Raw genomic sequence first — 14,186 nt, 5'->3', positions numbered from 1 at the left:
TCACACCAAAGCCAAAACCGGGTTTTCGGCAAAATGTTTTCGAAATCCCCGAAAATCGTTCACACCGAATATTTACACGTTTTCATTTGACATTTAAATTTGTTTAATACCGGCTGTCAAATTTTGTATTGATGAAAAAATGTGTGAGTAAAAAGTTTTGTTCTTCTCAAATTATTTGTGAAAATAAAATTAATTCTAAACAATTCAAATTGATTTTAACGTCAAACAAGGTCGTATAGAAAAAGAGTTTCAACTGAAGTTCTGGGGACGGGTGGAATGGACATGAACCAACAAGAACTACAAGCTCGCTTGGCTGCAGCTATCCTCTTAGTTCACTTCAACCGCAGCTAATTGTGTAGAAAATATATCATAGAATCAACAACAAACAAAACTTTTACAATAAAAATCAATTTTATTTAAAACATTTTCTTCTTCTTTCACAACAAATTCAATCCGAAACACTGAGCTTATGACTATTGCTTCTGTTGGCCAAATGTGCCTTCAGAATTGCCATATATTGTGGCCGTCCGAGCAACTTATAGGCGGGGTTGAGAAGATTCTAAACGATTTCGGGTAGGTCGTTATGCCCGGAGCAGAAAAGGTTAATTCCTTGTTCCAGATTCGTACCAAAATCACACTCATCCAAAGCAATCACTGAAGCTGTTATGATGGGCTGAAAATTCTCTATGGTTTGTCCAATGCACTGAGGATCTTCTTGATGTTGGCAGGCTGTTCATCAAATTGCGACAGCCCATTGTTGTGGTTTTATTCACTGGAACAACGATTCCCACATTGTGGAATATTTTAGCCCGCTACTACTTTGATTGAACGAAGTTACCGGAAAGTCTTTCTCCAGGTATTAAGCGAAAGCGTCGAACATATTTGTGGCGACAAGTTCGAAGACGCATCCCTTGGAAACGTCATTACGAATTATGAGCAAGTCTTCCTCGTCCTTGGGGTCGACACTCCAGTAGCCATAGTGAATTCCGGTTCCTCGCTTACCGTTTGAAACCATAAAAGAACCGCGAGTGCCGCAAAAAGTCACTGGGGCCTTTATTCTCGACGTTGGAAAAATTTTCCCGCAATTTTTTCTGTTGCCACGCAGCTCCCACAAAGTTTCCTTTTTTTGTTTTTTTTCTCTCTTACATATTCTGTTAATAAAAAACAAAAAGAAATAATTCTCATTTTGTAAGGAAATTGTATAAATAATATCACTTAGCACGACCAAATTTATTTCAAAATGAAATATTTGTTTTGACAGCAGCCATCAGCTGTTTTTTTTACATAATTCTGAGCGCTGAATGTTTCGAAAGGTTTGTTTGTTTAGTTCAACTTTAAATTGCTACTAATTTTCGAGAGGTTTTATATAAAACTTGGGGTTTACCAATAATGTATGGAAAAACTTGAGTTTTCGATGTAGGCTATCGGCGAAAACCGATAATTTGGCGAAAACTGGGTTTTGGACTTGATGCGAAAAGCCTATCAGGTCTCAAATATCTCAACAGAAATCAGCTTTAATGGAAGAAAAATGCCTATCACACCTAAAGTTATTTTTTTACTGGTACTGCCTTTTGCGAGGAATAATTAAGTGCCCAAAAATAGCCCTAAATTCCCTCAACATCAGTTTTTTTTAATTATGAACCTGAAGGTGTTGTGTTCTTAGCTTGTCGTTAAACTGGGAATACCATAAGTTTGAGGGGGAAGGCATTTTTGAACCATGTCGGGATTAGAGCACTTAAATAGCACAAAAAGAGCCCTAAATTTGTGCATTATTAGAATTTCGAAATTCAATTGTGGTGTTTCCACCTTTATGGACCTCATTATTTCGTCTGCCGAAAATGTTTGGTATAGTTCCTTAGGTTCTCCGTAAGGGTTAGGGACAGAATCCCGAAAATTTCTCGAAAAATGATTAGTTTTTTTAGGTTTGGGAACTTCGGGATATTGGATTTTGAGCCTTCCGGAACCTGGGTAAATAAGGCTGCTCGGTTTCCCTGTACCCAGATAGCCGATCAGAACCTGAAACTCCAGTTACCCGTGGTTATTTTGGGTTGTATATTTCCTGGGTAAAATAAAGATCTTTAATAATAAAACCAAGCAAATTGAGCAAATTTGTGCACCCCCCTCTTGGTTAACTGTAAAACGTGCTCACGATCGTAATTAATAAAATGCAAAACATCTTAGCGAAATTACGTATTTTATTTATCTCATGCTAATGGGGCAATTATTTTGCGAATAGGACAATGAAAATCCACGATTTAATATGTCGCCATTTTCATTTGCATCCGTTACAGTATATAAAACAAAAGGTTTTGCCGAACTTGTCGTAGCGACTAATCCAAGTCCACAAAACCGATCACTGCCCAAGGTCACACCATCTTGCACAGGAGCCGGAATAACAATGTAATCTGTGGCACAAGTTTGACTTTGAACTGCAGCTGTACCAAGCAGTGAAGGGTCAACAGCACCAACATCATTGGTAACAGTAAAGGAATACGGGTCATCAGCCAATTGACTCCAAGTGATTGAACAACGTCCGGCTTCCATTCGAACACAGATTCCATAATTTGTATTCGATAGTTGCCTTGTGCCACCCACTCCTACGGTATTAAGCTGAGCCGATGCAGCTGGGGAATAATTAAAACTCGACACAGTGCCAGTATCGCCAGTATAATATTGTAAACATCCAGATGGCACTCTTGTTGGAGAAGCGCAGGCTATTTGTGACACTTGCAATTGCCATTGACGGTTAAATGTAACCGTTCCTGAAGTCTCGACTGTAATCGTAATGGGATTTACACCATTGAAATCGACGTAAACATGTTGACCGGTATTTTCACCACAAATTCGAGGTACCCTCGATGATCCTCCAGTTACGGTTAATGTATCAGTCACACAGGCTCCATCGCCGTTCGGTGGTGCAAGTGAAAAAGACAAAAAATCAATGCGCAACTGACATATTGACGAATCACACGGAATTACCGTTAAAGTGCAACGGCTGGCTCCGTTGAATGTGCCAGGATAGTTTGTATTGTAGAAATAAGTGTTGTTGTTGCTTGTCGAGCCACCACAAGTTGCCGTATCTAAAAAAAAGAAAAATAATTGTTGTTAGGACTTTTGAGTAGTTTCATTAAAAAGATTGGTTACTTACAAACACAACAGACGGCCTGAGTGGTTATAGAAGAACAAGAGCCAGCTGTGATTCCACCTCCGTCCATACATTCTCCACGTACCTGACAAGTACCTTTCATGCTATTGGTACCAGTGCAGACATCATTTGTAAACCTTCCAATGGTGTAAAATGGAAAAACTGAAAAAATCCAAAAACATCACTTAACTTAAATAGAATGAAAAACATATTTTCTACTTTTTTGTATTCTATTGAGGTGCCAACAACATATTTTAATTTTCGATACAAAATTACATTTTTAACCTTTTTTCAACTTTGAACTTGATGACCTCAAATTTGATGCAAAAAATGCACCACAAATTCACACATGAGGCCCGAATTTCATTTTCTTCACTTTTTTAATCTCTTGTATGAATCTATTGATTAAGTGACATTGGGCAAGTTCAGCCAACATAAGGGACTTCATTTGCAGTCAACTGCATTCCTTGACCGTAAATTTTGGCCAAGTTAACTAGTTACTTTATCAAGCGTCATATATTTAAAATTCAGAACTTTACTTCGCAAATCTCTACTTTAAGTTCATAGTACAAAAAGTACCAACAAAATTACTGTTTCAAAACACTCCTCAGGCGAGCTACAAGTCCACCACGATTTGTTTTTTGTATTGTAAAAAAATATTAGTTATTTCTTTTCCAAATTGACAAAAAACCTTCTTACAGAAACCATTAAATAAAGTTGTAGAGAAAATAAATAAATTATAGAGTAATAAAGTTCAACTTTCAGTTGAATGAAAAAACATTATCAACTGTCATTTTGATAGAAGTAGACTTGACTTGATAGTTAGGGAGATTTTTCAACTTTCCATTAAAGTTGCCTTAATTGGAAGGTAATTTTTTGGCAGCTGGCCAATCAGATACTAGAAACTTGTCTAACTTTCAAGTCCATTATGTCATCTGAACCTGCCTATTGAATTAACTGCAGTATCGTAAAATGACTGTCAAGCTAGAGGTCTTGAGTTAAATCCCTACCTGTGACACCAGAAGTTATTTTTACGAGTACTGCCTCTAAAGGTACAATTGACAAATTCTTCAACAGTAATTCTGTCATGAAAAGTGTTTGCCCAAATAAGCCTTTCGGATTTTGCATATACATTGGAGGTCCAAATAGAGAAATAATTGAGCGTTATAAGTCACTAGGCCTTGTTTCGAATTAAGTTAGGTCTAATATTTAGGTTTTACTGGTACAATATTCTCAAGGCTCGAGGGTTAATTAAATAGCTTAGAGTGGATGGTTATGAATAGTCAAGAATAATTGTCAATTCAAAATCTTTGCTGTTCTTGATTGCTTCCGAAAATAGACGAACCAAGAAATATGCTGACTCATAACGGATGAAGAATACAAAATAAACAATTTTAATCTGAATCCATATAGTTCCGATATAAGTGGACTCACAATAAAGTAACTGAAGATGCACTAAAAAAGCTTCATGCGAAAGAAGTAAAGCACTTAATTTTTAAAGTAAATATTTGTTTTGTTTTTAGCGGTTTTCTTTTAAATGCACTCTTAAAAAGTTTCTTATCGTTTAGAAATTTGTAAATCAAATACTTTAAAACTTTTATTTTTAATATGGTTTTCCTTTAATAGTTTTAGGTCACTCACATCTTCCCCGCCTAGCTTCGGTTCTTAATAGGCCATTATCTAATCCATAAGCAAACTTCAATAAAACGATCCACACTAAACCAATAACAATCGGGTATAATTTCATTTTTAATATTTTTTAAACTTTTCGATAAGTTAGTATATTCTTAAAATGCAGAAAAAGGTCTTTGATCGACAATAGTTCGCGTAGGACTGAATGAATTCTTTAAAATGCTTTCATTTGAAGAAGCGGCGTTAAATCTGCCTAACACAAAAAGTCAATAGAAAGTGCTAATTGGTAGATCATATCTTATCAGAAAAGGATCGAATGTAGGTCGATAAGTAATGGTTTAAGGTCACTTAAAAATCTTAAGAGGTGGTCGATGACGACCGATGATATGGATGAACCAATTTAACATGATGGCTAAGATGAAGGTAAAGAAAACTATCGTTTTATACCTAAATGCTAATTGCACTCATGTTGCATTCAAATAAAGATATATCTGACGAATCCATAAAATCAAGAACTCAAAAGTATTTTCATTGACAAATTAGAGAAAAAATAGCGTTTATGGTTTCTATAAAATCTTATCTTGGAACGAAGTTTTCATTTACGGGGCGAATTATTCTCCTTTAGACTTTTTTTTTGAACGGAACTAAGACATCAGAGTTCCTCTTAATATTTACCCAAGTCTATGATTCCTTTATCAGTACATGCAGGGTAATGATCACGAAGAAGTTATGTTTAGGTTTATAAATTTAAAAAACGTTGACAGACTATAGCAGGTTCATTTGGATTTGAGCAGCCTGAAGTTGATACAGTAGTCCCTTGATAATATGAACCCCCAAAAATTTACATTGAGCAGGTTCAGGCGGCATAAAGGACTTGAAAGTTAGAAAAGTTTCTAGCATCTGATTGGCCAGCTGACAAAAAATTGCCTTCCAATTAAGACAACCTTAATGGAAAATTGACTTTCTTTATACAAATCGTTGTGGACATGTAGCTTGCCTGAGGAGTGTTTTGAAAACAGTAATTTTGTTGGTAAATGAAGTCCCTAATGTTGTCTGAACCTGCCCGTTGTCTGGAAAGTAAGTCAAGAAAAATCTCCCTAACTATCAAGTCAAGTCAACTTATGTCAAAATGACAATTGATCATGTTTTTTCATTCAACTGTAAAAAGCTTCCTTGTAAATTTAAGAAAAGAAATAAGTAAAATTTCTTTATAATACAAAATACAAATCGTAATGGACTTGTAGCTCGCCTGAGGAGTGTTCTGTAGACAATAGTGATTTTGGTAGTTTTTGTACTATGAACGTAGCCACTAGTTTTGTGAATGCGACCAATGGCACTTAAAACAAAAATCGCACCTCTTTTATCTATAAATGATAAGTGTCAAATTGTACATGATTTAAATGCTGGACATCCTGGATGTGCATCAGCTGAAAAATATGGTGTGTCTAGGTCAAAAATTACTGGAATAAAATTGAATTCCAAAAATCTACAAGACCATTGCAAAAAATCTAAATCAGGGTCAGGAAAGAGAAAGACACTTAGAAATCCGAAATACCTTAAATGAAGAATGCATTGTTCGAGTGGCTTAAAAGCAAAGGGAAACCCACGTTCCAGTTTCAACAGATCTTCTCTGCCGAAAAACAAATCAGTTTAATTTGCGATTAAAAAAGCTCGGAATTTCAAAGCTAGTCAAGGTTGGGTACACAAATTTAAGCAAAGGCATGATGTTCGAACATTAAAAATATGACGCGAAAAGTTGTCATGTAATAAAACTGCATTTTTATACATTTTTGCAAAAACTGCATGAACCAATATGGGAAATGTCCCTTACTGCACAACAAATGCATAATGCGGATGAAACCGGCTTATACTGGAAGCTTCTTCCTCGTTTTGTCTACTGAACTACAGCACCTGAAAGAAAAACTAGCAAAGAAAGGATAATGGTTTTGGCCTGTACGAACGCAACTGGAACACATAAGCTTTCTCCAATAGATATCGTGGAGTCTAAATGGCCCAGAGCGTTTTCCGATTTCAAGGCTGCGCTGATTTATAGATCCAGCAAAAATGCTTATATAATAGAGGGCGCTGTTGCTCCTTGACAATGCAACTTGTCACTCCAATTAAGAAAAGCTGTATAGTTCTGATGGAGACATAACAGTTCTGTTTTTTTCCCTAAAACGTTACCGCTTTGATTCAACCTATGGACCAAAATGTTATAAATTTAGTTAAGGCATACTACAAAAATCGACTGCTTGATGAAACTACTGCAACACAAAGTGAAGAAATTGCTGCTGGGATACAAAAAATTATCCTTGAGACATTCTGTAATAAACCTGGGGTGGAATCGGGTAAGGTGATTTGTGATAGGTGACAGTCACAATCAACAAATTCGGTCTGTGTAAGGTGATAGTCACCGGTGACAATCACGATTTGGTGACTTTTTCTGGTGACAGCTCTTTAGTTGTCACTTTCATTGGAAATTGATTTTTATTTTTAGTTGTTGAAATTTCAAGACAATATGAATGTGTTTGTGCCTTTGATTGTACCTTCTGAAAATGAAAATATTAATCATAATAGAAATGTCCGGCTCTTGAGGATTAACCTCTGCAATAAAATAAACATTCTTGATCTTCCAAGTCCAAAGCAAGTACGCATATGTGCTATATATTTGTTCACATATAAATACCTATTTACTATAACTTGTTATTTTTTATTCTTCTGGATTTGTCAGCTGGAATGCGGTCAACACACATTCCCCCTATTCTCCGATTAGCCGTGACTTTAAATTTTCTTGGAGGTGGTGGCTACCAAAGGCAAGTTGGTGCTGACTGGTCAGCTCCAATGGGCCAAAGTACTAATTTTATTACGTTTTTTCGGCTGCATTGATGGAAGTCATATTATGATTCTCCGCCCTTCGGAAAATGGGCATATGTATTTCAATAGAAAAGGAAGACATAGTGTAAACGCTATGATCGTAAGTCAATTTTTTGATTCATTAATTTTTGTTGCCTTATAGAATGTTTATTTTCAATCTAGATCTGCAACGAGAACAGAAAAATTCTGGCAATAAATGCAAAATATGTCGGGAGTGCTCACGACAGCTTTGTATGGAGAAAGAGTGCTCAATGAGAAAGGTTAAATGCTGACTATTGTGCAGGCAGAACATCATCGTGGCTACTAGGTACATCAAAACTTATAATTACATAATAGGCCTGTCTGTATATATGTATATATATAAGGGGACAGCGGTTACCCTTTAGAGCCATTTCTATTAACACCATACAGAAGCACTGAAGAAAATTCTTCAGAAGCACGGTTCAATTATGCCCACTCCCAGGCTATAAGTATAGTTGAAAGATGCATTGGCGTGATGAAAAGTATTTTATTGGTGTCTCTTCTTTAATTAGTCTATTGACTTTTTTGTTTTTACTTGCAGCTTGATGGAGAAGTATCTTAGAGGAAAGAAAATTGAGATACTTCCCAAAAAAATCTGGAACAATTGTAAATGTTTCTGCAGCTCTGCACAACATATGCTGTGACCATAGAGTTCCACTACCAGAAGAAATGGTCAGAGTTCCACCATCTGAAAACCGAAATATTCAGTATATAGAAAATACAAGCAATGAAGGCGTTAGAATCAGAAACAGAATAAGAGATGACCTATGGTCAAACCAAGTATTGAATAAAAAACAAAATTCAATTAAAATTATTTTTTTTAATACATAAAATGAACTTAAACTAAATAAAATCACCAAAAAAAAACAACTTCATTTAAAAATAAATTAACTTAAAAAATTCACAGCATACATGGTTATAAAATGTCTATAGTCACTTCCTATTAAGCTCTATTATTCGGAGCTCATTAACTATTTTGGACAGTTCCAACTCCATCCTTTTTAATTGCAGCTCTTCTTTTTTTAGAGCATTTGAACTCTGGTGCTCTTTGTCTTTTTCCTGGCACAGGAGTTTTACTCAGTCTTTTAATTCAATAATTGAATTGTTAACTGCCTGCAAGGTCCTATCGATATCTTCAAGTTTTTTTGTTTGCAAATCAACAAACTTCTCTTGCATTTTGACTTGTTGCTGTGCCAATAAAAGGCTTTTTTCATCGACTTTGTTTCTAAGTTGTTTGCTGCGTTTATTATGTGCCTGCCTTGTTTTAGGCACCTGTGTTGGTCCAGGTGCTTGTGTTGTCCCAGGCTGTATTTTTACATATTATTACAACAACACAAACTTATCCGGATAGCTTCAGATCGGTTTTTGAATAAAACCACTGAAATTGTAACAAACGTCAGTGCATTTCTCTTAAAGTGATACCAAATTCTAAACAAAATTTGGTGATCACCTTACACAGACGCAAAAATTAGTTTGATCACTTTTTATGATCACAAAGGTGACAATCAAAAATCCCCTTAGCCGATTCCACCCCTGAAATTGTCTTGGGACCAACTTCCCGCTTTCTCTATCGCTAAGTGCTTTAAATGTATACTCTCAAGTGAAGAAAACTGGGAGGAAGAAGATTTAATTCTATTTTCACAATTACGAAGGACACTGTCCGAAACTCTGATTCAAAGAGTGTTGCAAGAAATTAATGATCTTGCAATTATAGATAGTGAACAAAACATTTCGATACAAGAAGTTAGAGGCTGGGTAGTCGTAAAAGAAGCTGCACCTCAACCAACTGAGGATATTTCGGGGAGTGAAACCCACGAAGTCACTCCAGCTCCTAAAATAACAAGCTCCCAAGCAATATAATGCACAAATGCGCTGCTTGAGTACTCAGATTAAAATGAACTGGAAGCAGAAACGATTTAGTTTGCTGAAACTAAGAGCAGTGGTAATAGAAACGTCAACCCAAGCTGTTCGCATATAAAAAATTACAAGTTTTTTTGTATGAAGAATTGATTTAACCGATTCTAATGTTTTATTTTTTGTGTCGTATTTAATGAATAAAAAGATTATTTTGATAACTTTAATGAGAATTAAAAAATTATGAGAATCCATTTAAAATCCTAAAACCAATGCTGAGAGGCACTTGCGTCAACGAAACTGAAAATCTAGACATCCTTTGAATGGGAATCAGCAATAACCTTTTGTGGAGCGATTTTTCTCTCCGTCTGATCTGGCTGAAATCTACAAAACCTATATACGTTCGAAACTTAAATATATCACTCATCTCTGGGCTGGTATTCCAGTAACTTATTTAAGCCTCTTAGACAGTTTTCAAAGAAGAGCTTTCAAATTGATTGGTGACATGAACATCATCAACTCGATTACGTCACTCGAACAACGTCTTAAAGCTTCTTGTCTTACGCTTTTTAGCAGTTGTTTTAACGGACTATGCTCTAGTGAAATAGCCAGTTGCATTCCTCCCCTTAAACAGTTTAACGGTAATACCCGCGCTTCTAGGAATGCCCATCATGTTACCCTTTAGTCCAACTTCGGCCGTACTATGAAGTACAGAGATTAATTTTTTAGCCGTACTACGGGAATGTGGAGTGCCTTACCATGCTCTAGCTTTCCCTATCATTGCAATGTTCAGGAATTCAAAATCAATGAATACCGACACCTCCTTTCCAACACTTACCTCTTTTTCTAATGCTCCCGCTGTATCTTTGGCATATTAAAGGTACACAAAACCCTTTAAGTGTCCGCTAATTATAAAAAAAGAGATAAGTTCCTATCAAACTTGTTTTTAGTACCTATACATTATTCACCTGTCCATCAGAATGATAAAACCTAGAGTACATTTAAACTTTCATGGTTCCTATTGTAAATAACACAAAATTACTCTTTTTGTTGTGGTAACTAATTTTTATTCTTTTTTAACTTTGTCAAACATTTTCTCTACTTATAAAAATCAATCTCTATTTTAAGTTTATTCTATTTCAATAACAGCTCCAACCTTTGTTAGGGCTTCCTTCAGTTTGTCAGCTTCATCTTTGGGAATATCTTCCTTTACCAATGTAGGAGCACTTTCAACGAATTTCTTAGCTTGCACCAGATTCATTCCTTCGAGAAGATTTTTGATTTCTTTGATCAAAGCAACTTTCTGTTTGTCATCGAATTTCACAAGTTTCACTTTGAAAGATGTTTGTACTTTTTTGGGAGCTGCTTCTTCTTCATCTTCGGCTGGTTTAGCTGGACCAGCAGCTGCAAATCCAACTGGAGCAAATGCAGTCTCGGGTAGATTGAGTTTTTTCTTTAACAACGAACTAAGTTCGGAAACTTCCAAGAGGTTAAGTGAAGCAATACTGTTAACGATGTTATCTAATTTAGGATTTGGTGGTTTGTCGACACCCTCGGGTACCGGAGGCACAAGTTTTTCACCACCAGCAGCCGAAGTTGATGCGGTCGATTGGAAACGAGCTTCGAACATGCGGCTCAACGCTGATGGTCTGTTGATTGATTGACGAAGATGTTGAATGGTAATTCGTGTGATACTCATTTTGAAGCAGTAGTTTGTGGAAAATGCAAAGAAATCACGATGGTTTTATGTTAAATTTTTTAAGAAGATCTAATTCGAAAAAATTCACCTTTCGTGAGGGTTATGTTACGACAGACAACTGACAGCTGATATGAAATGAATAAAGTGATGCCAATCTCTAGTCATTATGTAATCCGAAATTGTAGTAGACGTTTATGGGAAATATTTGTCAAAAGTACAGTGACCAAGACATCGTATGGTGGATTTTACAATTAATTTGATAGAAAATATCAATAACAATTAGAAACTCCTGCGGAAACTTCAATACATACATATATATCTGGATTATAAAAGTGAATTTGCATGACCTTGTATTTGGATGTATGTCGAAATCAAAAAGTGGGAAAGAATAGACCCAGCAGTAAGTATCTTTACTTCTCATAAAATACTAAAAAATTTTTAAAGTTTGCAAAGCAAAGCCTAACAAAAGCTGCCATATATTAAGAAAACCTGAAAATATTTTCGGAAAACCAGAAAATAAAATAAATTAATTGGGGCAACTGTCCGTAGAGAACCAGGGCCTAGTGACTTAGCACTCTCAACCATTCCTGTGTGCGAATAGTGTTGTCAGAAATCGAAGGGACCTACAGTTTATATTCTGAATCCGAACGGCTAATTTGAAAGCACTTTTTCATGACAAGAATTACTCTTGGAGAATTTGTCAATTCCTCGCAAGAGGCAGTACCAGTGAATAAAACTTTAGGCGGCACAGGCACGGTAAACCAGAAAATATTTCTTAAAAAAATGCTAAATAAAAGATGAACTTGTTTGTTTTCATTTTAATCTTGACATCTCCATTTTTCAAATTTCACAAACATTAAATTTATAAGTAGCATACATTTTTCTTCCAGAAATCAAATGCAGATACACGTAAATCAACTATAAACCACAAATGTCATATTTGGATTCATCAAGTGACAAATGTCAACACTGTTTAATTCCTACTTTTTAAAATACATTTAAAATACATTAAAATACAAAGTTGTAAAGCATTTAGCGAAATTCGAACTGGAACTAAATTTAAATAAAATAGACATTCTTAGAGACGATACGTTTCGAACGGAACTACTAAAAATCAGAAATTATGCATAAACAAAAACAGGTTCTATAAAAGTTCATTATTGGCTTATTAATTAAAGGAAAATCTGTCAAAACATCAGGGTTCATATAATGTTTTCTGTGTTGGACACTACTCTACGATTACAACCAACGATTATCAAACGTACCGAAGTATGAGAATGAAAACCTCGAAAATTGCATTCGACCACTGCTTTACCATTTATCGGTAGTATAGATTCTACTGCGGATGTTGTTTGTTTTTAATATAAATTTCTATTGTACAAAACATCCGACTTTTCCCAAAAAAATGGTATCACGACTGTCAAACTTTTTAACAGATTTACCTACAAGTAACTTCTTATGGGAAGTTTATACTCCCTATAAAAAGCTGAACGGGCTCATTTGAATAGGTTTCCGAACTCACTCTTTTAAATTAGTTGACAAAACAAAAGTTGATGTTGACATTTGAATTGACATTTCAATCATGTCTGACGAAGAGAAGTCAACAGAAAATCCAACCGAATTAAATAAAATTGTTTTTAAAAAGAAACCCCGTAAAAATATCAAATTACGGAGTAGATCTGTCGATGAAGATGAATCAGAAAACCCCTCAGAAGTAATGTAAGTAAAAGCTCTCTACATTAAGTATATTTAATCTCGAATGTTAATAAAACTTTCAATAGTTCAGGCTTGGAGGAGATCAAGGAACGCCAAAGGCTACGAGAACGACCAAATGGCGTGAGCATAGCTGGTCTAGCTTTGGGAAAAAAGTTAGCCTTGGAAGAAGAGATCACGATTGTAAGTACAATTCCATGATGAATCTCCAATATTTACATGAATTGCTTTATAGAATGATCCATTCAACACAAAATCTGGTGGAATGCTTAATATGCAAGCTCTGAAGGCTGGCAAAATCAAGGAGGCAGACGATGCCTATGATGTTGGCATTGGTACACAATTTTCAGCCGAGACAAATAAGCGTGATGAAGACGAAGAGATGATGAAGTACATTGACGAGGAACTACGCAAACGAAAGGGTGTCGTCAAAGACGTTGATGAACAGGAAGCTGACAAAACAAAGTACATGACTCCTGAGGAAGCAGCTTTATCGGCTTTACCTGATCATCTGCGTCAGAGTTCATCAAATCGATCTGAGGAAATGTTATCCAATCAAATGTTGAACGGGATTCCAGAAGTAGATTTGGGTATCGATGCAAAGATCAAGAATATTGAAGCTACCGAGGAAGCCAAACAGAAATTAGTGCAGGAACAAAAAAACAAAAAAGATGGACCCTCAGTGTTTGTACCAACAAATATGGCTGTGAATTTTATGCAACACAATCGATGTAAGTAGAGAAGATTGATTGATTGTTTAAAGACGACATTTCAAAAAAAAAAAAATGATTTCAGTTAATATTGAAGATGCTGAACCAAAGAAAAGGAAAAAGCCAGTGGAACCTGTGGACAAAACAACAGGAACTAAAAAAGCCACTGATGATTATCATTATGATAAATTTAAGAAACAATTTAGGAGATTTTAATTTTTTGATTTCAATTTTTTTTTTAATGAATAAAACTAAACATAAGTAGAACGAGTTCATTTTTGTCTTCTCTTGAATCATCATCGATTTCAAGGCCGCGTATGACAGCATATACAGGGACGAGCTTACATAGAGCCATGTCTAGTTTTGGGATCCCTGCCAAACTCGTCCGTTCACGCTGCTCCATAAAGGTTGGAAACAACTTAGCAGAACCTTTCGATGTCAAAAAAGGTTTTAGACAAGGTGATGCGCTGTCATGTGATTTTTTTAACATCGTGCTTGAAAGAATAGTGCAGAGCTCACACGTCAACAATAGAGGCAC

The 14,186-nt window shown here is 35.6% G+C and overlaps 3 protein-coding genes across 3 annotated transcripts; 1 reads left to right on the top strand and 2 right to left on the bottom strand.

The window, feature by feature from the left end:
* Positions 1-2,185: 2,185 nt before the first annotated feature.
* Positions 2,186-4,964, bottom strand: LOC129947103 (uncharacterized). The gene is made up of 3 exons (XM_056057535.1): positions 4,787-4,964; positions 3,149-3,307; positions 2,186-3,080 (listed from the first exon to the last, which is right to left on the bottom strand). Exons 1-3 carry the CDS (start codon positions 4,890-4,892, stop codon positions 2,200-2,202), a joined length of 1,146 nt encoding a protein of 381 aa, XP_055913510.1. The 5' UTR covers positions 4,893-4,964; the 3' UTR covers positions 2,186-2,199.
* Positions 4,965-10,568: 5,604 nt separating this feature from the next.
* LOC129945914 (39S ribosomal protein L12, mitochondrial) lies at positions 10,569-11,343 on the bottom strand. The gene has a single exon (XM_056055885.1). The coding sequence runs from the start codon at positions 11,223-11,225 to the stop codon at positions 10,656-10,658; it is 570 nt and encodes a 189-aa protein (XP_055911860.1). The 5' UTR covers positions 11,226-11,343; the 3' UTR covers positions 10,569-10,655.
* Positions 11,344-12,786: 1,443 nt separating this feature from the next.
* LOC129945911 (splicing factor C9orf78 homolog) lies at positions 12,787-13,915 on the top strand. Its single transcript, XM_056055880.1, has 4 exons — positions 12,787-12,944; positions 13,007-13,121; positions 13,174-13,669; positions 13,734-13,915. Exons 1-4 carry the CDS (start codon positions 12,808-12,810, stop codon positions 13,862-13,864), a joined length of 879 nt encoding a protein of 292 aa, XP_055911855.1. The 5' UTR covers positions 12,787-12,807; the 3' UTR covers positions 13,865-13,915.
* The last annotated feature ends 271 nt before the right edge of the window (positions 13,916-14,186 follow it).

The sequence above is a fragment of the Eupeodes corollae genome, chromosome 2 (genome assembly GCF_945859685.1).
Source record: "Eupeodes corollae chromosome 2, idEupCoro1.1, whole genome shotgun sequence".
Lineage (NCBI taxonomy): Eukaryota > Metazoa > Arthropoda > Insecta > Diptera > Syrphidae > Eupeodes > Eupeodes corollae.
Note: the sequence above shows the minus strand (reverse complement) of the source record. Positions and strands in the feature narration are given on the sequence as shown.